The following is a 24,582-nucleotide window of genomic DNA, read 5'->3' as shown; positions in this document are numbered from 1 at the left end:
TTTCTATGTGTAATTAGAACAGTGATGCGTTTTCCATTAAATAAAAATGGCTCTGAGCAATATGGGACTCAACATCTGAGGTCATCAGTCCCCTAGAACTTAGAACTACTTAAACCCAACTAAGCTAAGGACATCATACACATCCATGCCGAGGTAGGATTCGAACCTGCGACCGTAGAGGTCGCGCGGTTCCAGACTGAAGCGCCTAGAACCGCTCGGCCACACCGGCCGGCCGCATTTTCTATCAGTTGTGGTAGTGTGTATTGGTCTCCATTGTCTGGGCTGACGTCAAACAGAGATACTATATACTTACATGTAATGCACTTATTAAACTCCACTCTGTCTAGCACCAGCATCTTGTCAGTTGAACATACTTACTGCCAAAAAGAATAAAAAGAATAAATTTAGTACAGTTCATCCCAGCCTTTCCTTGCCAGCTTGTAGGTGACGGATTGAGTTTGAGTGTGTCTGTCATTAATTTTGAATGGTATTGAGAAATTTGTTCCCAGCAGGATAACACCAGTTGTATGGCATCCTCAATTTTTGAGCTGTATTGCGATTATAGGCGTTCCTTATGTGGTGCCATGAATATAGTTACGCTACTAGGACAGATCTTTGTGATTAATAACGTAATTAGGACCGATTCCTAACGAAAATAAAGCACGCTAACCTATACTCCCTCTCCTGCATCTGGCCAGTTTCCAAGTGTTGGGACAGCACTTGGGTTTTCTGTCCAGAAGGACCAGGGTTCAAGTTCCAGAAAGCGCACCACCATTTTTAATTTTTCGCCAATTCCAGGTACCTCTGGTGGTATAATTTTGTCATGGGGTGCACTGGGGCTTTCCATCCAGGAGGACCAGGGTTTGAGTGCTGGAAAGGATAACTCCATTTTGACCACCCCCACCAAATTCCCAGGTTGGGGGTTGGGTGGGACGTCAGCACAGCCCTGGGCCAAAGAAATTCCCACCAAAATTCGAAATTCCCACCAATAGGGTAGGTGGGAGGAGGGAGGGACGGTTGGGGAGGGGTAGGTGCTGGGACATACGTGCAGGCTGAGAAAACACATGATGTCATCTTTGGGTGGGGGTAATCATTTGATCAATTTAATTCATTTGCGTATCAGTTTGATATCAAAACTTCGCCAGCACCATCATTACCCTACTACTCTAGCCAGTTTCTTCTGTCTTGCACTTTGTCACATGTACTTTTCAGGTAGGTCCTCATTACTTGTTTGAAACCATTGATCCACGTCATCCTTTGTTGTCTTCGTCTCCTTGTGCATTCGACCTTTCCCAGTATTAAGGTATTCTTCAGTGGATCATGATTTCTCATAATGTGCCCATAGTAGTTCAGTTTTCTGAAAGTACCAGACCTTCCAAGCAGTAATTTTGTTTTATCTGCTCTAATACTGACCTAGTCATTCTCTCTACGGTCCATGGACTGTAAGCAATTTGGGTTCAGCATCAGAATTGAATTATGTTTATTCTATGCCGTTCAGTATTTCCTATTTCTTATGGTTCAGGTCTCACATCTGTACTTTACAAATGGAAAGACCATACCAGTTGCTGAAAGGATCTGTGTTGTTAATTTCTCTACTCCTTAAAACTGGCTGCTGTTTGTGCATGTCGCACCTAAATGTGGGCATGGCTCTCCTTATCAGTTTGGGGTTATAGCCACTGGCCAGCTTTTTTTTTAAGCTGAAGTGTTATGTCGTGAGCTTCTCTTAAATGTACTGTCATGCCCATTTGAAAAGTCATAACGGAATCTAAGTGCACCCTCGACGAATCAGTGTACCTTGCGGTGTGTAGCGGAGGTTAGTTTGTGCATCACTGTCACTTCCCCTCTTTCCTGTTCCAGTCTTGGGTAGTTAGCGGGAAGAACGGTTGCCGGTAAGCCTCCGTCTGGGCTCGAATGGCTCTAATTTTATCTTCATGATATTTTCGCGAGGTATACGTAGGAGAAAGCAGTATAGTTGTTGATTCTTACTGGAACGTATGCCCTTGGAGCTGTAACGTGAAAGCACCCCGTGTTACAGAACACGTCTCTTACAACTGCTGCTACTGGAGGTCACTGAACATCCGTGACTCTTTCGTGATTACGAAATGAACCAGTAACGAAATGCGCTGGTCTTCTTTGGATCTTCGCTATTTTCTCTATCAGTCCTACCTGGTATGGATCCCACACTGACGAGAAATATGCAAGTACTGGCCGAACGAGTATTTTGTATGCTACTTTCTACGTTGTTGGACTAAATTTCCCGAGGATTCTTCCAATGAATCTCAGTTAATTTTATGTGGTTCTTCCATTTCAAACAGCTGTACACACATATTCCTAGATATTTTACGGAAGTAACAGCCACGAGTGATTGTTCCGCAATTGTGTTCCGAAACAGTTTCGGAAAAAGAAGTTTAGTATTTCGACCTTTGCTGTGTCGTCCTCCGTTTCACTGTCATGGTCGTCACAGAGTATCTGAACAGTTGGCTTCGATGTGTGTATATGCAATACGTTACATTTGTTTATGTTGATAGTCAATTGCAACGCCCAGCAGCTAGCATCGATCCTGTGCAGGTGTTCCTGCATTTGGCTACAATTTTGTAAAGTCACGACTTCTCTGTATACGAGAGCATCATCGGGGACAAGCCTCGTGGAACTTCCAACACTATTTTTTTAAATCTCATTTTGTTAGTTTATCTGCTCGGGTTGGACATTGCAAGACACCCTCTTAAGTTCGTCGTTGATCCATTAACTCAGTTTTTCTATTACAGAGGGCAGCTAACCCTCTGACCCAACACGCTGAGTTACCGTGCCGGCATCAACTGAGCTACCCAAACACGACTCACGCCCCGTCCTCACAGCTTTAATTCCGCCAGTACATCGTCTCCTACCTTCCAAACTTCACAGAAGCTCTCCTGCGAAACATAGAGAACTAGTACTCCTGCAAGAAAGGATATTGCGGAGACAGGGCTCCCCCAGGCTGTGGCTAAGCCATGTCTCCGCAATATCCGTTCTTCCAGGTGTGCTAGTTCTGCAAGTTTCGCAGGAGAGCTTCTGTGAAGTTTGGAAGGTAGGAGACGATGTACTGGCGGAATTAAAGCTGTGAGGATGGGGCGTGAGTCGTGCTTGGGTAGCTCAGTTGGTAGACCACTTACCCGCGAAAGGCAAATGTCCCGAGTTCGAGTCTCGGTCCGGCACACAGTTTTAATCTGCCAGGAAGTTTCGTATCAGCGCATACTCCGCTGTAGAGTGAAAATTTCATTCTATGTTGTACTCTGCTTGCTACAAACTCTTCAATCCAGTCACACAGTTGGGTTGACATTCCTTACGCTCATATTTTGTTACAAAGCGGATGTGCGGAACTGTATCGAATGTCTTTCAGAAGTCAAGGAACACGGCATTTACTCGGGCGCCTGTACCTACTGCTTTGTGGGTCTAGGGGACTAACAGAACGAACTGGGATTCACATGATCGTTGCTATTGCCCATGTTGGTTCCAACAGAGGAGATTTTCGGCGTCCTCAAATTTCCTAATACGCAAGCATGTTCCAAAATTCTACAACTTACCGACGTCAGAGATACGGGACTCTGGTTTTGTGCGTCTGTTCGGCAACCCTTCTGGAAAGCGGGAATGACCTCTGATTTTTTTTCTAATCCTCAGGAAGAATTAAATCGTCCAAAGGCCTGGGTAAACTGCTGCTGGGACAGGGGCAAATTCTTTAGCATGCTCTCTATAGTATCGTACTGATATTCCGTCATGTCCAGTTGCCTTCCGTCTTTCCCATGGTCACTTACTTCCATACGAACCATTTTGTCGTTCATGCAGCGATTTAGGAGGGGAACTTACGGTGCGATCTTCATCTGTGAAACAGTTTCGGAAAAAGACGTTTAGTATTTCGACCTTTGCTGTGTCGTCCTCCGTTTTACTGCCATGATCGTCACAGAGTATCTGAACAGTTGGCTTCGATCCGTATACTGATTTAACATAACACTAAAACTTCTTAGGATTTTCTGTCACGTCAGTACATAGAGTTTGGCTTCTTGATAAAGGAGGGCCAGATTGAAGACGAGGGCTAAGTAGAGAGTAGCCATTCGCTAACAGATTGGAAATTTAAAGCTCTGAGAGCGCGAGCGAAAGGACGCCACGTGTTCCTGGATCCACACTGGTGCAGACGACCAGGAGAAAGCATCTAATGCCTCACATTTCATGTCGTAGGAAGTCCTACACAGAAGTTCGTAAGAATCTATATTCCAACGCTAAGCTACTCACATGGCGTTTTTGTAGATGCACGTATGGCTGAGTCGCTTTTTTCTGATTTACACCTAGTTCAACTGTTTCTACAAATTTCAAAGTATCTAACGTTAAGAAGTAAATAGTTTGCATTAAGTTCTTTTTCGCGCTGAAGAAAACTTAGTTGGGTACTCACAGAATGTAAAAGGAGCCTTTTACTGAAGAATATGTAAGACAAATAAGAACGTCTGAATATTGTAAGCCACAAAAATATTACGGGAAGCACCTGATGTGATCAGTTATGGGAGGAGGAAGACAATTTCGTTATCCGTAACAACATTGGAACCTTATTTCTGACACAAATAAAGCACATTTGCTAATAAACAGTAGCAGATGAATTCCAGTGTAGTTCGTTTCTCGCCCTCGGAACACTGCGCAACGAGATTACAGGTTTCAAGTGTGCATTGGTATGCAGACGAACTTCCAATTTCCTCTGTGGGGGATCCTGACGCCGGTGAGTCGTGGACATGTGGTTATGACCCTAAAAGAAAGCAGCAGTTGTCGCAGTGAAGGACAGCGCCCTGTAAGTGCCTGAGCGTCTTGTGTGTAAATAGTAACAGTACCAGTGCCAACAAAATAGTGCTTAAGCTATTTTACTACATTTCTAGAGTTGTTTATGGTGGCTCTGTTCCACCTGCCCAAATTGACATGGAAAAGTTGTACTGAGGCTCTGTCAGGAAACTGAGGTAGAAATGGAGCGCAAACTGCCCGGGAGCCGGAAAAACCGCTCGCTTCATCACTACAACGCGCCAGCGTATGCCTTGCCCACTGTTAAGGAATAGAACAGCCGCTGACCTATCTAGACCTAGCCCCTTGCAATATCTCTCTCTTCCTTGCAATGAAATCTTAGTTCACAAGGCTGGTCGAATAGACTGTAACACACTGCACAGAGGGTACTTCAAAGTACTTTCAAGAATTTAAAAATCGCTGAAATTAAATAATGTTCGGTAATATTTCTTTGAAAACAGATATTACCACCTTTTAGCTCTCTCCACAGTTATACGATAGAAATGCACTAATTTTGTGTGTAGCTTCGATGACTTTTCCCGCTTTTACATTAATTACTTTATTTCAGTTTATATATCATTTGCCCTGCATGCTCAGTTTCTGCTGAAGCACTTTTAGTGAACCGTTGCGGAAGATAACAAATTTAATTTCTTTTCGTGAAAATCGATATAGTATTATCTTCCCTTGCGACACGGATCCGTACAGATGTACACGGTAAAACAAGGGAAAGCCTAGAATTAGCGTTGATCTAGCAGTGGATGTCGAATCGCTAATTATGGTGGAGATGCCCTGTGATTCTCTGGCATAGTTTCTTACGGATACGCACACCGCAGAGGAAAATTGCGGCGTAATTGTTTAGTGAGATATCTTTTGCTCGCTGCGCCAATGCTATCGATTCATTCCCACCAGAAAGACCGGCGTCTGGCACGCGAAGCTATTTATCTCGGTAAGTAGTCGGAGTATAACCTGTGTTTCTTTACCCTATAATTTTTGGCGTTCATCACCTTACACAGAAAGTGATATATGAGTACAGGTTTCAAATTTCACCTCGTTATTTCTTCTTGGAAATGAGGACAAACAGTCTTCCAATCGTATTCTGAACGTGAAACGCCGATGACGAATCAAAAGTATGGCTGTATCACAGCTATACATCGTATCCGATCTATATCTTCCGAAGGCTGATCCATGTCCTCAGACAGCTCAGCTGTGTCGAAAGACAGGGACTAAGTTCTAGCATCCGTCTGCTGCAAAGTTACCGCAAGCACTTCCAACGATAGTTAACTGTTTGCAAGCAAACTAACTGAGACAAGGAACGTAGTTCGGAAACATCTAAGTTTTTAACATTATTTTTGAAGGTACCGGAACGTCTAAAGATGTGGAAGAAAATGAAATCATAACTCTAGACGTCATTTTGATGACTTTTTATTACTGGAGCACTGTTTCAACGGCAACGGCTTGACATTCACCAGTTAAGCACTGGAGCAGAAAACTCATCTTTTCAGGAGGGACCGTATGACCGGTCAAAATCTCCTCGTATCTGTCTGAAAATGTCTGAAGCCACTGAAATGGAAAGCACGAGGTTTTCCACAGCCTCTACAGGCTTGCGGTACACCCAATTCTTCACGTGACCCTTCAGAAACTAGTCCACTAGTACCGAGTCAACAAGTCTACCTCTCACGATCCATCGCGCACTATATTTTGTATCCTAGTACTCTTGAACCTGAAGCAAAACACTGTTGAGCAAAACACTACTGTTCTTACTAGGTTATGCAGATGTTCAACGTTATGTAAATACTAGAACCATAGTTACACCGCAACTGTGCGGTGCCACAACCCATTATTTTTTTGTCAAGACTGTTTCAACCTTACGCCATTCCCCAGTGCTACATGGAAAACCATAGTGTGTCATAATAAAACAGTGCAACGCTGCTATGAATGCGTAACAGTCAATTGCGCCTTGCATCTCTGAGCTCGAATGCTGCTACATGGTAAACAGCTTCACGCCTTAAGCTATAATACAGGGTATTTTTCTATATGTGCCGGTATTTCATGATGAAATCATGTTGCTAAAATTTATGGGAGATACTAACAATGTACATATCTACTTTGAAAGGGGTGAGGCCAAAACAAGTAATGGTGCTATGGTGAAACCATGGTTTAATCGTTTACGGAGTAACTAACGATAGCAGGAGCAACGTCACGCTGGAATTATAGGCTTACATGTGTATGATATATGACATTCTCTGTCAATTTTAGACACATATGACGGAAAATAATGAACAATTTGTCTACGATCAGTCTCTCTGGAGGTGAGCACGAACTAATTGAACTGTTCTGTAGAATTCCTGTCGTAATGTTCACGCCAAACTCTTGCTAGTCGATGGTTCGGTGAACAATCCCAACCCATCCTAACGTTTGCGCAACAGTAAATTAAACAAATTTATGTTTGAAAAAAAATATTGTCGTTGCAGATGATGTAGTTGTTCTACGTGCTAGATGTGTAATTAGTTCTCATGTAGCACATTCTAAACCATCTTTCACGCTCAGAAAACGCTCGCGTATTCTGTACAGAGCCTCCCTCAACCCACTAGAGAACTTCCTGATCTAAATGTGAAGCACTTACTGTTCGTCTCCGTGCAATCGATTGATTGATAAGGGAAGATTTTATCGTAATCGCCTGTCAGTTACGCCAATGTTGGATGACACAGACCAGTCCTATCCAGAACATCTCGTCACAAATACCACTGGACTCACGTGAACAGCTTAGTGCGATACCATAGACAAGTGCGCACTTCTGCCATTTCATGCCCAGTAAACCGCTTGGAAATGACGACAGAATAGTTTTACCAGCTCCTAAGATGATGATCTGTTCAGTACTTGAAATGTAAACAGGAAACGACCAAAGCAGTCGGTAGAGAGTCCTGAGAATTAAGTGCATTTCTGTAACCCACATGTTGACATGTCCTCTTTCAGATGTTGCTAACTTCGAAGATGTTCGTGCCATAGAAACGTAGTTAAAATATTTCCGTACCTAACACTATTTATTTTTAATGCATTGCCTTAATCGAGTTTCATCGACGCGCAGGTCGCCGAAGTGGCGTCAACTCGAAAGACCTGCACCAGGCGAACGGTCTACCCGACGAGAGGCCCTAGCCACACGACATTTCATTTTTCAATGGAGTTTCGAAGAGCCGGAGCAAGGCGAAGTGAGAAGTCGAATTTTTGGTCCGATCTCCGCGGAGTGCCGAGAAAACCGAAACGGCACTTGACAGCCTACCTCAGGTCCCGCATAGCAACCAAAATCCTTAATGTACGCTGCCGCGAAGAAAGAGAAAACCGACTGAGAAAGTTACCTCTGTCCACGCTCGGTCATGCAGCCACAACAGTGCAAGGCTGATGTGAAGTTGCAGCCTAGAAGAGCCACATAAGTAAAACCGAAATTGAACAGAGAGTACAATGTTTGTTGACAGATTAACTGCTTGACCTCCAAAATTTACTGTACGTGTTCTCTGTTTGAAGATGTTTTTGACACAGGCTGTAGTAGGATCTTATCGTATGCCTGCGAACTGCTAGCACCAATGTATTACCTACCGGAAATTCTACTAAAAGAACACTACAAAGACTTAAATTTGACAGTGAACAATAATTGTGTAGTAAATAATAAATCTCGTGAGTTTTGGAAGTGAATTTCAACACTTAAAAACCGTAACAATCTGCTTTCAGTATAGTTTCACAGTGTCCAGACAAGTCTTAACTCAAACCCTTTTGTCCAGAGTGGCGAGTTACCAGTATTTCCGTACATAGTACTAAGCCTACTAAGCCAGAATCATTTTCCCTCTTTTCTATTCAGTTACCAGATAGTCGGCAGTACGACAGGCTGTCGGTACCCCTCCGTATGAGCCTGAAGGTCTCTAATTTTCTCACTGAAATCATTAGACGATATGTATGTTGCACGAAGTAGCACATTCCTTGCCTCATTCTGGAACGTGAGCGCCCAGAACTTTTAAGTAGCGGTCTAAGGCGCTGCAGTCATGGACTGTGCCGTTGGTCCCGGCGGAAGTTCGGGTCCTCCCTCGGGCATGGGTGTGTGTGTTTGTTCTTAGGATAATTTAGGTTAAATAGTGTGTAAGCTTAGGGACTGATGACCTTAGCAGTTGAGCCCCATAAGATTTCACACACATCTGAACATCTGAACTTTTAAGTATCTCAGATATGCACAACGTCTTCCTTGTAACATTTCCAATAGTAGTTTGTGGAAAATTTCTGTGACATTCTGACGCTATGAAACAAACCCATGACGAATCGTGTACCTCTTGTTGGAGTCGAATCTATTTTTGCTGTTAACTAAATTTGGTAAAGGTTCCAAACTGATGAACAGTGCTAAGCAATCTGCTCTAAAGACGTTTTTGTAAGAGATCTAACTCATGGCCCACAAATTATAACCGTCTGCTAAATATCCTGTTGGCCCACCTTTGATAAGAAATACAGATGTAGATTCCAGGAGTCCTTGGCGGACATAATGAATTTTCACTCTACAGTCACTGCGTAGGGGCTTGTTTGCAAGTAAATTTTCACTCTGCAGCGGAGTGTGCGCTGATTTAAAACTTCCTGGTAGATCAAGACTTGTATGTTGGACCGGGACTCAAACCTAGCACCTTTCGCGTTCGTGGGCAAGTGCTATCCCGACTGAGCTATCCAACAACTACTGATGATTCACCTTCACAGCCGAATTTCCATAAAAACCTCTCAGATTCGAATCCCAGTCCACCAGCCAGTTTCAATCTGCCAGAAAGTTTCAGGCCTTGGTAGGTTTCCATTTGTATGTGGCACCAGCTGTCTCGTCCGCCCCCTTAGCTGTGTGGTCTGTAGGTCTGACTGCCATGCAGTGAACCTGGGTTCGATTTCTCGCCGGGTCGTAGATTTTCTCCTGACAGGGACTCGGTGTTGTGTTGTCCTCATCATCATTGACACGCAGGTAGCGCTAAGTGGCATCAACTTAAAACACCTGCAAGTCGGGGTCCGAACTACTCCATGTGATGAATCACGGCCATCTATGCCATGCGATCATTTCATTTCACCAGATGCCTCTATACTCGTCATTTAATTCAAAAATGGTTCAAATGGCTCTGAGCAATATGGGACTTAACATCTGAGGTCACCAGTCCCCTAGAACTTAGAACTAATTAAACCTAACTAACCTATGGACATCACACACATCCGTGCCCAAGGCAGGATTCGAACCTGCGACCGTAGCGGTCGCGCGGTTCCAGACTGAAGCGCCCAGAACCGCTCTGCCGGTCATGTAGTTCCCACAAATCATGGGCCGATGGTTTGTGGGTGCAGAGCTGTCTCCCAATAGGTCAGAGATGTTTTTCATTGGATTGAGGTCAGATGATATGAACTTGAGTTCACTACCATGCTGCTCAAACCACTGTATGCGATTCTGGATTTGTGACTTGGACAATTATCGTGCTGGAAGATACCATTGCCATCAGGGAGACACCATGCTTGAAAGGATGCAGATAGTCTGCAGTGATATTTTACGTAGTCCACAGCTGTGATGATGCCTTCGATTACTGCCACATGGAAGCCGAGGTGATATTTCCCCATAACGTAATAATTCCTCAGCCAGAATGTGTCCGTGGTCCAGTTAATGTTTCGAGAAGTCGTTTGCCTGTATAATACCGTATCTCGACACGATCGTCGACCTGGTGTACTAAGATATGTTATTCACCCGACAAGATGACATGTTTCAATTGATCCACACACCAATCTCGATCATATCGTTCCTAATAATCCTATAATTTACGATGTAGTTGGGTCAAAGTGGGAACAAGACAAATAGGGGACGTCGTCCACGAAGATCCATGTTAAGCAATGATTGCTGAGTGGTGTGCTCCGAAACACTTTTTCCTGCACCAGTATTTTACTCTGTCATCAAATTTGCCACAGAATACAGCCTATCCTACTTTACGGAGGCGATGCGCCTCGGACCCCCACGTTACGTGATCAGACGTGAACGTCCAACATCTTGTCACCTACTAATGGTTTCACCACCCCTCAACCACTTTCCACAGATGCTTACGACAGTAGAATATGAACTACTGACCAATTTTGCTGTTTGCGTGATGTTCGTTCCCAGGTACCAGACCAAAAAAAGCTTCCTTTCCCAGAGCCACTTATGTCGATGGATTTTTCCCATTTGTGACCCCCATCGCCTCTCGAATGATTCCCCATTCGTCACTACTCAGCTTGTATACCTTCTTTATTGCATCACATAGCCGCAGTGTCACGAGGCGGCATTAAACCTCGCAGTGCGCAGTGGTCTTGATTGTATGTATTGTATTGTATGTTAACCGGGGACCTAGAAACGACAGAGAGGCTCCGTTCCCGCCGCAGCTGCAATGGTCCACAACCCCACGATGACTACCGCAGTCCACTTCACCTCTCTGCCGCCCCACACCGACCCTAGGGTTATTGTGCGGTTCGGCCCCCGGTGGACCCCCCCAAGAAACGTCTCACACCAGACGAGTGTAACCCCTATGTTTGCGTGGTAGAGTAATGGTGGTGTACGCGTACGTGGAGAACTTGTTTGCGTAACAATCGCCGACATAGTGTAATTGAGGCGGAATAAGGGGAACCACCCCGCATTCGCCGAGGCAGATGGAAAACCGCCTAAAAACCATCCACAGATTGGCCGGTGCACCGGGCCTCGAAACAAATCCGCCGGCCGGATACTTTGGCTGATCAGAATTAGTCTCCATTAAGATTCCTTCGATAAGTCTGATTTTGATATTTGCCTTCCTTTCAGGTAGATTTATGGGATCGTTGCACCTTACATAATTCTGGACTGAAACTGATAGCCGATCATCTAATGATATCGGGTACTTTTTTTTGTAGTTGCGCATATTTCATTAAATTTGCTTATGTTCAGGGTAGCTGACAATTTTCACATCCGGCTCTGATAATCTTTTTGGGTTTGCACGCTTTTACAGACATGATGACTGCTAGAAAATTCAAATCTTTCGATATGTAAAACTGTGGCTGTCTATGTAAAATTCTGATACTTCTTTTGAAGATGATACATTGTTATACCTGTACTACTGTAAATGTGTCCTGCTGTTTTCAGACTCTCCGAATAGAACACGTGGAGAGGTCAGACCGAGGGATGTACCAGTGCGTGGTGTCCAACAACGAGGAGACGGCCCAGGGCACTGCAGAGATAATGTTGGGAGGTGAGGCCTTCCAGGCAGCACCGACTGCTCTGTACTACCACTGCGAGCTCTTGTCTCACTGGTATCCTTGCAACACCGTCAGTCTCTAACCGGTATTCTGCAACATGGCAATGTCTTGTATTATAACAACAGGTTCAAAGCTGCAGTATCTTGCTGAATTAAATTTTTCATCTGGGCCGGGTTGGTGTAGCAGACATGAAAGAGTGACGTTTGAAAAAGCAGAGGAGAGGTACTGGTGCATTAAAGCTTTGATCGAAGGACAGAAAGACGGCAGAGTGTCAATGTCCCTTCCACAGTACAGTCCTTGGAAGTGTAAGAGTACCTCGGATTCAACAATAAAGAAGGAAATTCGCCGTAGCTCTGTGTAAGGATCCATCATAGCATATGCTACGTTTTACTGAAAGACACTACAGGAAATCTGATTTACGACTGCCAAAATCATTTTTATTCTATTTTAGGCATTAGAGTCACTAACTGCCCAAGTTTTCAACTTAATTTTATCCATATATGTCTTGTTTGTTCCGTGACTGTATTACTTTCGTAAAATAAATAAACCGACCCCCACAAACTGGTTAGCAGTGATAGCCAATTTACAACCACCAAACATCAGACGCAAAGCTGTAATAGAAAAGGAATGGAAGAAAATATTAAAGCAATGCAGTCTCCCAACTCATAATCATTTACAGACTAAGGGCCGACTGAAGTCGACGACACCTCATTGGAAAGTTATCCGAAGGTTAGATGTTCTAAAGGAAGAAAGTGGTTGGCACTGCCGAAAAAAACACCACGCAAAATGTATCCCTTATTGCTCACGTGACCAAACAAGTTCATCCGGAAGAGGCTAAACAGAATTAAAACTGGAACGGGTCCCTATAAAAGCTTAATGATAAAGTGGGATCTTGCGAATGAAGTTTCTGTGAGTGCAGTGAATTTCACACTACAGATCATATTTCGAATTGCGTGGTATGTTTTCAAAGGTGGAGAGATTAAAGAGATCCACAGTGTCCCTGAGGAAGCCCTCCAATGGCTGCGTAATGTTCAGTGTGCTAGATGTATAGTGTTTATCTTATCTCATTAATGCATTTAAGTTCTTTCTTAAATAATTCTTTTCGATTTATGAGGTTTAGTGCTTTTTCAGTTAGGATGTTCGGTTTGTAGCGTGTATAGTGTTGTTTCCTTTTCTCATTTAATATCTGGTTTATTACGATTCGTGTCTTTTTTGTGGTGTGTTATTCTGATGTATTTTTTCTTCCTGATGCATTATAGTCTTTGCCATGTTGAACGAATATACAGGGTGGTCCATTGATAGTAACCGGGCCAAATATCTCACCAAATAAGCATAAAATGAAAAAACTACAAAGAACGAAATTCGTCTACCTTGAAGGGGGAAACCAGATGGCGCTATGGTTCGTCCACTAGATGGCGCTAGCATAGGTCAAACGGATATTAACTGCGTTTTTTTTTTAAAGAGTAACCCCCCATTTTTATTGCACATTTGTGTAGTACGTAAGGAAATATGAATGTTTTAGTTAGACCACTTTTTTCGCTTTGTGATAGATGGCACTGTAATAGTCACAAACGTATAAGTACGTGGTATCACATAACATTTTCCCAGGGCGGACGGTATTTGCTTCGTCATACATTATCCGTGTTAGAATGGACCGTTTACCAACTGCGGAAAAGGTCGATATCGTGTTGATGTATGGCTATTGTGATCAAAATGCCCAACGGGCGTGCGCTATGTATGCTGCTCGGTATCCTGGACGACATCATCCAAGTGTCCGGACCGTTCGCCGAATAGTTACGTTATTTAAGGAAACAGGAAGTGTTCAGCCACATGTGAAATGCCAACCACGATCTGCCACAAATAATGATGCCTAAGTAGGTGTTTTAGCTCCTGTCGTGGCTAATCCACACATCGGCAGCAGACAAATTGCACCCGTACCATATGTCTATGCACCAGGAATTGCATGGCGGTGACTTTGAACGTCGTGTAAGTTCTGCCACTGGGCACAAGAGAAATTACGGAACGATGACAGATTTTTTGCACGCGTTCTATTTAGCGACGAAGCATCAGTCACCAACAGCGGTAACGTAAACCGGCTTAATATGCACTATTGGGCAACGGAAAATCCACGATGGCTGCGACAAGTGGAACATCAGCGACCTTGGCGGGTTAATGTATGATGCGGCATTATGGGAGGAAGGATAATTGGCCCCCATTTTATCGGTGGCAATCTAAATGTTGCAATGTATGCTGATTTCCTACGAATTTTCTACCGATGTTACTACAAGATGTTTCACTACATGACAGAATGTCGTTGTACTTCTAACATGATAGATGTCCGGAACATAGCTCGCGAGCGGTTGAAGCGGTAGTGAATAGCGTATTTCATGGCGGGGGGGGACAGAGAAGGAGCATTGATTAGTGAATCAAGGCAAAGGAAATGGGTCGAAACTCTGGAAAGAATGGATATGACCCACAGTAGCAAAGTCGCTTGGAACTTAATAAAAAAACTTAATTGTGACATTGGGACAGCTAAACAATGCTCTTCAGTAACACCCAATCCAATTGCCCATCAGCTCCTACTAAATGGAAAACCCAACAAGAAATGCCAGAAAAAAAAATCAGCAGAATTCAGAGTCAAGAGTCAAGCATCTTCGAAATACCATTTACCATGACAGATCGTAATCATGGAATGAACTCAATGAAAAACTTGAAAGCAGCGGGAGTCGACGATATATGCGTGGAACAGATCAAACAGCTCGGACCTAGTGCCAACCAATGGATCCTGCAGCTCTTTAATCATTGCTTAAAAAAGTGTAAGATCCCAAAGATGTGGAGGAAATCAAAGGTAGTGGCGCTACTAGACCCTGGGAAAAACGCAGGTCAACCGAAGAACTACCGCCCAATAGCACTCCTGTGTCATCTGCACAAACTGTACGAACGAATAATCCTAAACCGCGTAGCAAATATCGCAGACCAAAAGCTCATTCCCCAACAGGCTGGATTCAGACCCGGGAAATCATGAACCAGTCAAATACTAGTACTCACAGAACACATAGAGGAAGGGCTTGAAAACAAACAAATAACAGGTGTAGCATTGGTGGACTTAAGTTCTGCATACGACACCGTCAACCATAAAAAGCTCATGGAAAAACTGTACTGTACATTTAAGGATCAGCAATTCACAAAAATCATTGAATCTCTGCTGCAAAATAGACAGTTCTATGTAATGCTGGAAGGGAAAAAAAAGCCGATGGCGTCGACAAAAGAACTGTCTCGCCCAGGGCAGTGTGCTGCCCCCCTACTATTTAACCTATACACCAATGATCAAGCAACACCGGAACGTACTACCCATTTCCTGTATGCTGATGATCTGGCCATTACAGCGCAAGGAAATAGCTTCGAGGAAGTAGAAGGGAAATTAGAAAGCTCGCTACATGTAATGTCTGAATATTATAAAGAGAACTCCCTCAAACCAAATCCATCTAAGACACAGGTTAGTGCTTTCCACCTCCGCACAAAACAGGCAAACAGGAAGCTGAAGGTCACCTGGAATGGCAACAAATTGGACCATACGGACAAACCAACATACCTTGGTGTCGTGTTGGATAGATCACGGACGTACGGATATCACTCTGAAAAAACCTGCAAAATGTTGCTACCAGGAACAATATTTTAAGAAAACTGACGAATAGTAAATGGGGAGCTAGTCCGACTGTATTACGAACAACTGCTCAAGCACTTTGCTTCTCCACGGCAGAATATGCATGTCCTGTATGGTCTCGATCCACACATGCCAGAAATCTCACTACAGTCCTTAATGAAACATGCAGGCTAACAACAGGATGCATGAAACCTACTCCACTTGGGAAAATATACAAAGCAGCTGGATTCTCATCTCCTGAATCCCGAATAAATGCGCACGAACATACAGAAAAATTTAAACAGGCTTTCGACGAGCGCTACCCGCTGCATGGTTTTTCTTGTGGACGTAGCAGACTTAAATCTCGCAAAACATTTCTCACTAGCGAATTGAACGAGCCTCCGAAGGACTACCTTGCCTCACGAGAAATACCCAGCGGCAGTACATCAAGCTGGAAGATTTGGAGAACACTGAACCGCATCAGAACAGGCGTAGCACCAGTTAAAGCAAACCTAGTCAAATGGGGCTTCAACGACGAAGGAGACAAAAAATGCGACTCTGGTGAAGTACAGGATATGGAACACCTTCTACAGTGCTCCATCTGCCCTACAAGTTGTACCATTGACGAACTATGGCTTGAGAAGAGAGAAACATTGGAATTGGCCCGACATTGGGCTAAAAGGCTTTGAAACAAATCTCCGGACACGAAAAAGTAAAGTAAGTTCATGACAGGTTGACTCGTCGTCGAAGCACCATATCATGGCCCGCGCGTTCACCGGATCTGACGTCCTCGGATTTCTTTCTGTGGGGAAAGTTGAAAGATATTTGCTATCGTGATCCACCGACAACGCCTGACAACATGCGTTAGCGCATTGTCAATGCATGTGCGAACATTACGGAAGGCGAACTACTGCTCTTGAGAAGAATGTCGTTACACGTATTGCCAAATACATTGAGGGTGACGGACCTCATTTTGAGCATTTATTGCATTAATATGGTATTTACAGGTAATCACGCTGTAACAGCATATGTTCTCAGAAATGATAAGTTCACAAAGGTGCATGTATCACATTGGAACAACCGAAATAAAATGTTCAAACTTACCTACGTCTGTAACATATGTTGTGAGTATTACAGAGCCATCTATCACAAAGCGAAAAAAGTGGTCCAACTAAAACATTCATAATTCTTTACGTAGTACACGAATGTGTAATAAAAATGTGGGTTCCTATTTTAAAAAAACGCAGTTGATATCCATTTGACCTATGGCAGCGCCATCTAACGGGTCAACCATAGCGCCATCTGGTTTCCCTCTTCAAGCTAGACAAGTTTCGTTCTTTGAAGTTTTTTCGTTTGACGCTTATTTCGTGAGATATTTGGCGCAGTCACGATCAATGGACCAACCTGTATATAGAGTGATGGTGGTGTTAGTGCAAATATCTCTATTGATGACTAAGGACAGTGTACTGAACAACATTACATCAATATTTACTTCGTCTGCAGACTAATAACTATAGCTATTACGAAGTAGTATTTGTTAGGTCGGTTAGTGATATGACCAGACGAAACTACAATCGTCCGTTATAACTGTAGTTTCTTTGATCGGTGTGGCAGACGGTGGAGTATAACTACAACATATGACATATTAGTTCAATTTACTACAAGAATGTTAGAGATTTGCATATCTTTGTACACTCTATTGCCACAAGAATGTGCCTATTATTTACGACTATCTGTCAATACTAAATAATCACTTCATGGAAACTTCTACTAACTCTTCTCTTGAATTATGAAGATCACAAAATTCTGAAAAATAGTTGTTCATTCTAACATACAAGTAACACATGTGGCTAACTAGGCAATGTAGTGTGCTAACCAGAGGTCACGAACTGGGCTGAGATTTCCTCTACCCGGCTGAGCTGGGAGAAAGGTGTGGCTGCTCCAGTACCTCGCATTCGTCGTTACAGTATGCAGCGAGACATCGCTATCTTCCGTGGTATCAATGTGGAGTGTCGACTTTGTTACGGTACCACGACCATTGGACGGTACCACAGTCAGACCTCCAAACATGGGTGGCTCAAACAAGCCATTAGCGGTTATCTTTCACTGGGCAAGAAAGTCAGTCTTGAAGTGTGGACGCAAGCAGAAAGTTTGTACTGACAGGCGTAGTTCGTGGTACACTTACAACTATGAAGAAAACATCAGGTAGTAAATTATGTGATGTGTTTGTAGAAAAGCCGTCAGACACACAGAGAAAAACACTGATTTACTGATGTTTGTATATATTAAGGTACAAATTTCTGCACTATCTCTACGTATACCCCTAAGAATACATATATACACTGAAGAGCCAAAGAAACTGGTACACCTGCCTAATACCGCGTAGGGCCCCTGCGATCAAGCAGAAGTGCCGCAACACGGCGTGGCATGGACTCGACTAATGTGTGAAGTAGTGCTGGAGGGAACTGACACCATGAAACTTGCAGGGCTACCTATAAATCCGCAAGAGTACGACGGGGTGGAGAACTCCTCTGAATAGCACGTTGCAAGGCATCCCAAATATGCTCAATAATGTTAATGTCTGGGGATTTTGGACGTGTGGGTGGTCGCATTGTCCTGCAGGAGTTGCCCTAGTCCGTCGGAACGCTCAATGGACGTGAATGGATGCAGGTGATCAGACAGGATGCTTACGTACGTGTCACCTATCAGAGTCGTACCCAGACGTATCAGGGGCCCCATATCACTCCAACTGCACGCGCCCCACACCATTACAGAGCTTCCACTGTCTTGAACAGTCCTTTGCTGACATGCTGACATTCAGGGTCTATAGATTCACGAGGTTGTCTCCATACCCGTACACGCCCATCCGCTCGATACAGTTTGAAACGAGACTCGTCCGACCAGACAACATGTTTGCAGTCGGCAACAGTCCAATGTCGGTGTTGACGGGCCCAGGCGAGGAGTAAAGCTTTGTGGCGAGCTGTCATCAAGGGCACACGAGTGGTCCTTGGGCTCCGAAAGCCCATATCGACGATGTTTCGCTGAATGGTTCACACGCTGCCGCTTGTTGATGGCCCAGCATTGAAATGTGCAGAAATTTGCGGAAGGGTTGCACTTCTGTCACGTTGAACGATTCTCTCCAGGTGTCATTGGTCCCGTTCTTGCAGGATCTTTTTCCGGCCGCAGTGATGTCGGAGATTTGCTGTTTTACCGGATTCCTAATATTCACGGTACACCTGTGGAATGATCGTACGGGAAAATTCCCACTTCATCGCTACCTCGGAGATGCTATGTCCCATCGCTCGTGCGCCGACTATAATAACACGATCAACCTTACTTAAATATTGATAACCTGCCGGAAGCAGTGACCGATTTAACAACTGCGTCAGACACTTGTCTTCTAGAGGCGTTGCCGAACGCAGAGCCGTATTCTGCCGGTTTACACATGTCTGTATTTGAATACCCATGCCTATACCAGTTTCTTTGGCGCTCCAGTGTATACTCGAGCTGTGTTCCTTCCCTTGTTAGGTAGAAGCTTGGGGAACATGACTCACAATTACGTACTTGTCTGTTTATGACTGAGTCGTTAATAGAAATGCCTTACCTCAGAATTACTTACTTGTCTGTTTATGACTGACAAGCGGAGGCCGCCAATTGTGAAATTCAGATTCGATTCATACTGTGCATAATAAAAGCTCATGGCCAGAGGTGTAATGTGGCAAAGCACCAAGATGCACTTCTCAGCCGTTATCGAGAAAATCGACAGTTAAAAGAAACCGTTGCGGTGAAATACTATCTACGATTAATAGCTTCCTGCAGCGTCGTGGCGCAGCAGCAAGCGCTCGGGTGCGAAATCCGAAGGTCGAAGGATCGAATCTCGCGCCATGAAACTTTTTTTTTAGTATTTGTTTTTTGTAATTCATATATATAAAATTCCCGGCAATCAGTAGTAACAATTATGCATATAATAAGTTGTTGAAAGTCGTTCGTCGCGTAAAAACTGGCGACATCGAACATGATTATGTTTTCCGCAAACAAAGTTGTATTCCACATGTGCTATTAATTGTCTTCATAATCTTTACCACGTATAGTTAACGGAAGACGTAGAAACGATATTCCGAAACGAATTAGAATAGAGACTCCACTATATATATATATATATATATATATATATATATATATATATATATATATATATATATATATTGGAATTACAAAAAACAAATACTAAAAAAAAGGCTGCATAGCGCGAGATTCGATCCGGACACCTTCGGATTACGAACGCGAGCGTTTTCCGCAGCTACGACGTTGTAGAAAATTAGAAAATTAGTAATCGTAGAGAGTATTTCACCGCAACGGTTTCTTTTAACTGTCGATTTTCTCGACAACGGCTGAGAAGTGCATCTTGGTGCTTTGCCACATTACACCTCTGGCCATGAGCTTTTATTACGCGCACTATGAATCGAATCTGAATTTCATAATTAGCGGCCTCCCCTTGTGAGTGGTTAACACAAGTGCCTTACCTACTGATGCACTTTCTATCCTGTACGACAGAAACAATTTTGAAACTTTTGCTGTAAACAATAATAACTTGGTTCACTTGGAAGGAATTTCGTAGATACGAGTACCCGCACCGACGGAGGCTGCCAGCAGTGAGTGTAGCGTTTGCCCGCAGACTCGTCGCCGGTGCTGGTGTCTGCGTTCAGCAGTGCGACGCTGCAGCCCGGAGACACTTGGTCAGCCCAGTGCGAGGCCGCCGGCTCCCCGCTGCCCTCTGTATCTTGGCTGCTGGACGGACAGTCGCTGCATTCCTCCGCCGTGCCAGGGGAGCGCCGGGTGGAGGTGAGCCCCATCCCGCTTGTGGCGGCAGTAATAGTACTAGTAGTAATAGTATACTGACTGCTTCCAGTGGTCGGGAATGGTGTTGCGCCGCGCGGGATTAGCCGAGCGGTCTGAGGCGCTGCAGTCATGGACTGTGTGGCTGGTCCTGTTGGAGTAGTAATAGTATACTGACTGCTTCCAGTGGTCGGAATGGTGTTGCGCCGCGCGGGATTAGCCAAGCGGCCTAGGGCGCTGCAGTCATGGACTGTGCGGCTGGTCTTGGCGGAATAGTAATAGTATACTGACTGCTTCCAGTGGTCGGGAATGGTGTTGCGCCGTGCGGGATTAGCCAAGCAGCCTAGGGCGCTGCAGTCATGACCTGTGCGGCTGGTCCTGGCGGAGTAGTAACAGTATACTGACTGCTTCCAGTGGTCGGGAATGGTGTTGCGCCGCGCGGGATAAGCCGAGCGGCCTAGGCGCTGCAGTCATGGACTGTGCGGCTGGTCCTGGCAGAGTAGTAATAGTATACTGACTGCTTTAAGTGTTCGGGAATAGTGTTGCGCCGTGCAGGATTAACCGAGCAGTCTGAGGCGCTGCAGTCATGGACTGTGTGGCTGGTCCCGGCGGAGTGGTAATAGTATACTGACTGCTTCAAGTGGTTGGGAATGGTGTTGCGCCGCGCGGGATTTGCCGAGTGGCCTAGGGCGCTGCAGTCATGGACTGTGCGGCTGGTCCTGGCGGAGTAGTAATAGTATACTGACTGCTTCCAGTGGTCGAGAATGGTGTTGCGCCGCGCGGGATTAGCCGAGCAGTCTGAGGCGCTGCGGTCATGGACTGTGCAGCTGGTACCGGCGGAGTAGTAACAGTATACTGACTGCTTCCAGTGGTCGGGAATGGTGTTGCACTTCGCATGGTTAACTGAGCGGCGTGAGGCGCTGCAGTCATGGACTGTACGGCTGGTCCCAGCGGTGTAGTAATAGTATACTGACTGCTTGCACTGGTCGTGAATGGTGTTGCGACACGCGGTATCCGAGTGGCCTGAGTCGCTACAGTCATGAACTGTGCAGCTGATCCCGGCGGAGTAGTAATAGTATACTGACTGCTTCCAGTGGTTGGGAATGGTGTTGCCTCGAGCGGGATTAGCAGAGCGGCCTGAGGCGCTGCAGTCATGAACTGTGTGGCTGGTCCCGGGAGAGGTTCGAGTCCTCCCTCGGGCATGGGTGTGTGCGTTTGTCCTTAGGATAATGTTGGTTAAGTGGTGTGTAAGCTTAGGGACTGATGAGCTTAGCGGGCAAGTCCCATAAGATTTCACACACATTTGAACATTTCAATGGTGTTGCCAGCCTCTACACAACATGCCACGTGCTCATGAAATCGATAGTTCGACGTGCACAATAAAGGTAGTCACTGATGTAAATCACTTTCGACCCTTGCCAATCAACTCAACGAAACAGCAATCAGTTTTAATCATATATGGTTGTAGTACTTTTATTCATCCGTGGAAAATGTTTCTAATGGTACTGGGCATGTCATCTGCCTCACTAAATGTCTAAGGCGGTCACCTATTCCCATTTTTCAGGTTGTTTGTCTGAAGGAATACAGGGGCAACAAAAATGTTTTTCGGTATTTCATACAATTATTGACTTACGCAATATACCTATGAAGATTCCAGCACACTTCGTTTACATTTGTGACATCACACGACCGAGTCATTGATGTAGTGGCATCACCACTCTTATCAGTGTTTCATCCTCATCAGTGTCTAGTGACACCCCTTCCCCTCCCTCCTATTTCGAACCAGTCATAGCGAAGTATTAAAAAATAAAACAGCCAATAAAAAATCCAAGATGGCAGGAATAGCCTAATTAGCCTAGTGGGAAATTTAAACACCCTCGCCAGCTGGGGTGGCCGAGCGGTTCTATGCGCTGCAGTCTGGAACTACGCGACCGCTACGGTCGCAGGTTCGAATCCTGCCTCGGACATGGATGTGTGTGATGTCCTCAGGTTAGTTAGGTTTAAGTAGTTCTAAGTTCTAGGGGACTGATGACCTCAGAAGTTAAGTCCCATGGTGGTCAGAGCAATTTGAACCATTTAAAACACCCTCCCCTTCCCTCCCCCAATAATCAGGTAATAACAAATCCAAGAGACAACTAGCTCTATCGTGCTTTATGCTCCACCACTTCCTGCTCTTCTTCTGTCAGTTACAACCAAGGATTAAAATGATGTGTAAAAATGGTGTCAAGTTAGATGATTTCCTTAAGATTTACGCAAAATTTCTTACATATATGTCTCTTTGGTAACCATTATGTACGCAAAATTGTATACACATGCATCCTGGGTGGTTACAAGTAAAGTGCAGCTAATCGCGGACGTTCAGTGTGCGATGTAATTATTGTCCCCCAGCAAAACTTGGTAGATATCCTGATATGTTGATGCTGAATAGATTTACACTGAAAAAACAATCCCATTGTGGGCACCAGGTGCAATTCTGGGGCTGTACACTGTATGACATCCACACTGTCATAAGGCAAGTCACAACGTGAGTGAACATTATGGCTACCGAGAAGAGAGACTGTGTGCTTTTAGTGAAACAGTCTTATGCGAATGTGCAACAATTACAGTGCTGCATGTAGTTTCATGTCTACATACCTAGATGCATGCTTCGGCTAATTAGTGTACTGGATATTCTGCAGAAGATTTGTGTGAGCCTTGGCCTAGGCAGGTTACATAGTCGGTGCGCACCGGTAACTATCCCAAGAATCTCAGGCGGGAAATAATAAATTGCATCCGTACAAAAGACAGCATTCTCAGGTGTTCCTGTGGGAGCGCTATACGGTTGCTTCAGCCAAAGTTTTTCTCCGTCTTCTTTGTGGGCAGAATGGCGTCAGTCAGACACGAAAATATGCAAAACAACAAAATTCTACTCACACTGTGTGGGAAAACACCACACTGGATAACTGAAAAATATCTACTAGGTGAGAAGTTGGAGCTTTGATTCTAAAAATGTGTGTTCTTTTGAGGGATAATTTCCGGAACGCAGTGGGGAGCGATCCGTTACTCGGATTCAGCCGGTGTGAGTCAGATGTACGACCGAAAGGTAGGTAGCTTGAGTGGCACAGTGACTGGGAGTGAAAATGAATGAACAGCGTAGCACTAATCTTAAAGACTTCACAACAGTCGGTCGGTTGATCCAGCACGTGGGTGACAAAGAATGCCCTGCCACACGTTTGGCGCCAAAGTTTGGTCGAGAGTGGAATCCGCCATGACGCCACAGCAGGTGGTCCAGCACATGTGCTCGCCACAACGTCCCTCGCTAAGTTAATTGATCATCCGACTCTCATTATTAAATTCACATTCTCCGCTTACCTAATCCAAGATTGTCGCGAAAACACACGCCCGTACACCTTAGCCATCGCGCGCGCCTAGCTTAATACCCCCACAAGTGAATGTAACAAAGCTCGCATGACTACTTAATTAAATTGATCAATTAATTAACCTCTCTAATGCGGAAAACTGCCACGCCCACGTGGACTTGGAATGAAATAGTAAAATTTCTACCAACTACCACGTCCCCTTACCAGCCCATGACCATTGGCTAACATGTACTAATGTGTACTGCCGTTTACTAACGCGTACTAACTTACATTAGCCACGTGGAATTAGCCGAGCGGTCTAGGGCGCTGCAATCATGGACCGTGCGGCTGGTCCCTGCAGAGGTTAGAGTCCTCCCTCGGGCGTGGGTGTGTGTGTTTGTCCTTAGGATAATTTAGGTTAAGTTGTGTGTAAGCTTAGGGACTGATGACCTTAGCAGTTAAGTCCCATTAGATTTCACACACATTTGAACATTTTTTTAACCTACATTAACCTATAGCACATTTTGTCTATACAAATAAGCCAAGTTTGAATTCTGATGGTCAGTTCGTGTTTCGCTACCAACACAATAAAATTGTGGCAAACAAAGCCACTAACCTAAGTCATATGTCATGACTCAAAATCGTCAGCTTTGCCTCTCTCATGCACCACGAGCGCGAGAACACCCACGTCACAGCCTGGACCTTAAATTCACGTCGGACATACTCCTCTGT

At 44.6% G+C, this 24,582-nt stretch overlaps 1 protein-coding gene across 1 annotated transcript in view; it reads left to right on the top strand.

The window, feature by feature from the left end:
* LOC126297912 (Down syndrome cell adhesion molecule-like protein Dscam2) overlaps nucleotides 1–24,582 on the top strand; it is a 72,651-nt gene that overhangs the window by 24,658 nt on the left and 23,411 nt on the right. Inside the window, exons 4-5 of the mRNA XM_049989220.1 lie at nucleotides 11,921–12,026; nucleotides 20,352–20,518. Of these exons, the coding sequence (XP_049845177.1) occupies nucleotides 11,921–12,026; nucleotides 20,352–20,518 (273 nt within the window). The remainder of the gene's footprint in view (nucleotides 1–11,920; nucleotides 12,027–20,351; nucleotides 20,519–24,582) is intronic.

The sequence above is a fragment of the Schistocerca gregaria genome, chromosome X, assembly GCF_023897955.1.
Source record: "Schistocerca gregaria isolate iqSchGreg1 chromosome X, iqSchGreg1.2, whole genome shotgun sequence".
Classification (NCBI taxonomy): Eukaryota; Metazoa; Arthropoda; class Insecta; order Orthoptera; family Acrididae; genus Schistocerca; species Schistocerca gregaria.
The sequence above is the reverse complement of the archived record's forward strand: the minus strand, read 5'-3'. Positions and strand labels throughout refer to the sequence as shown.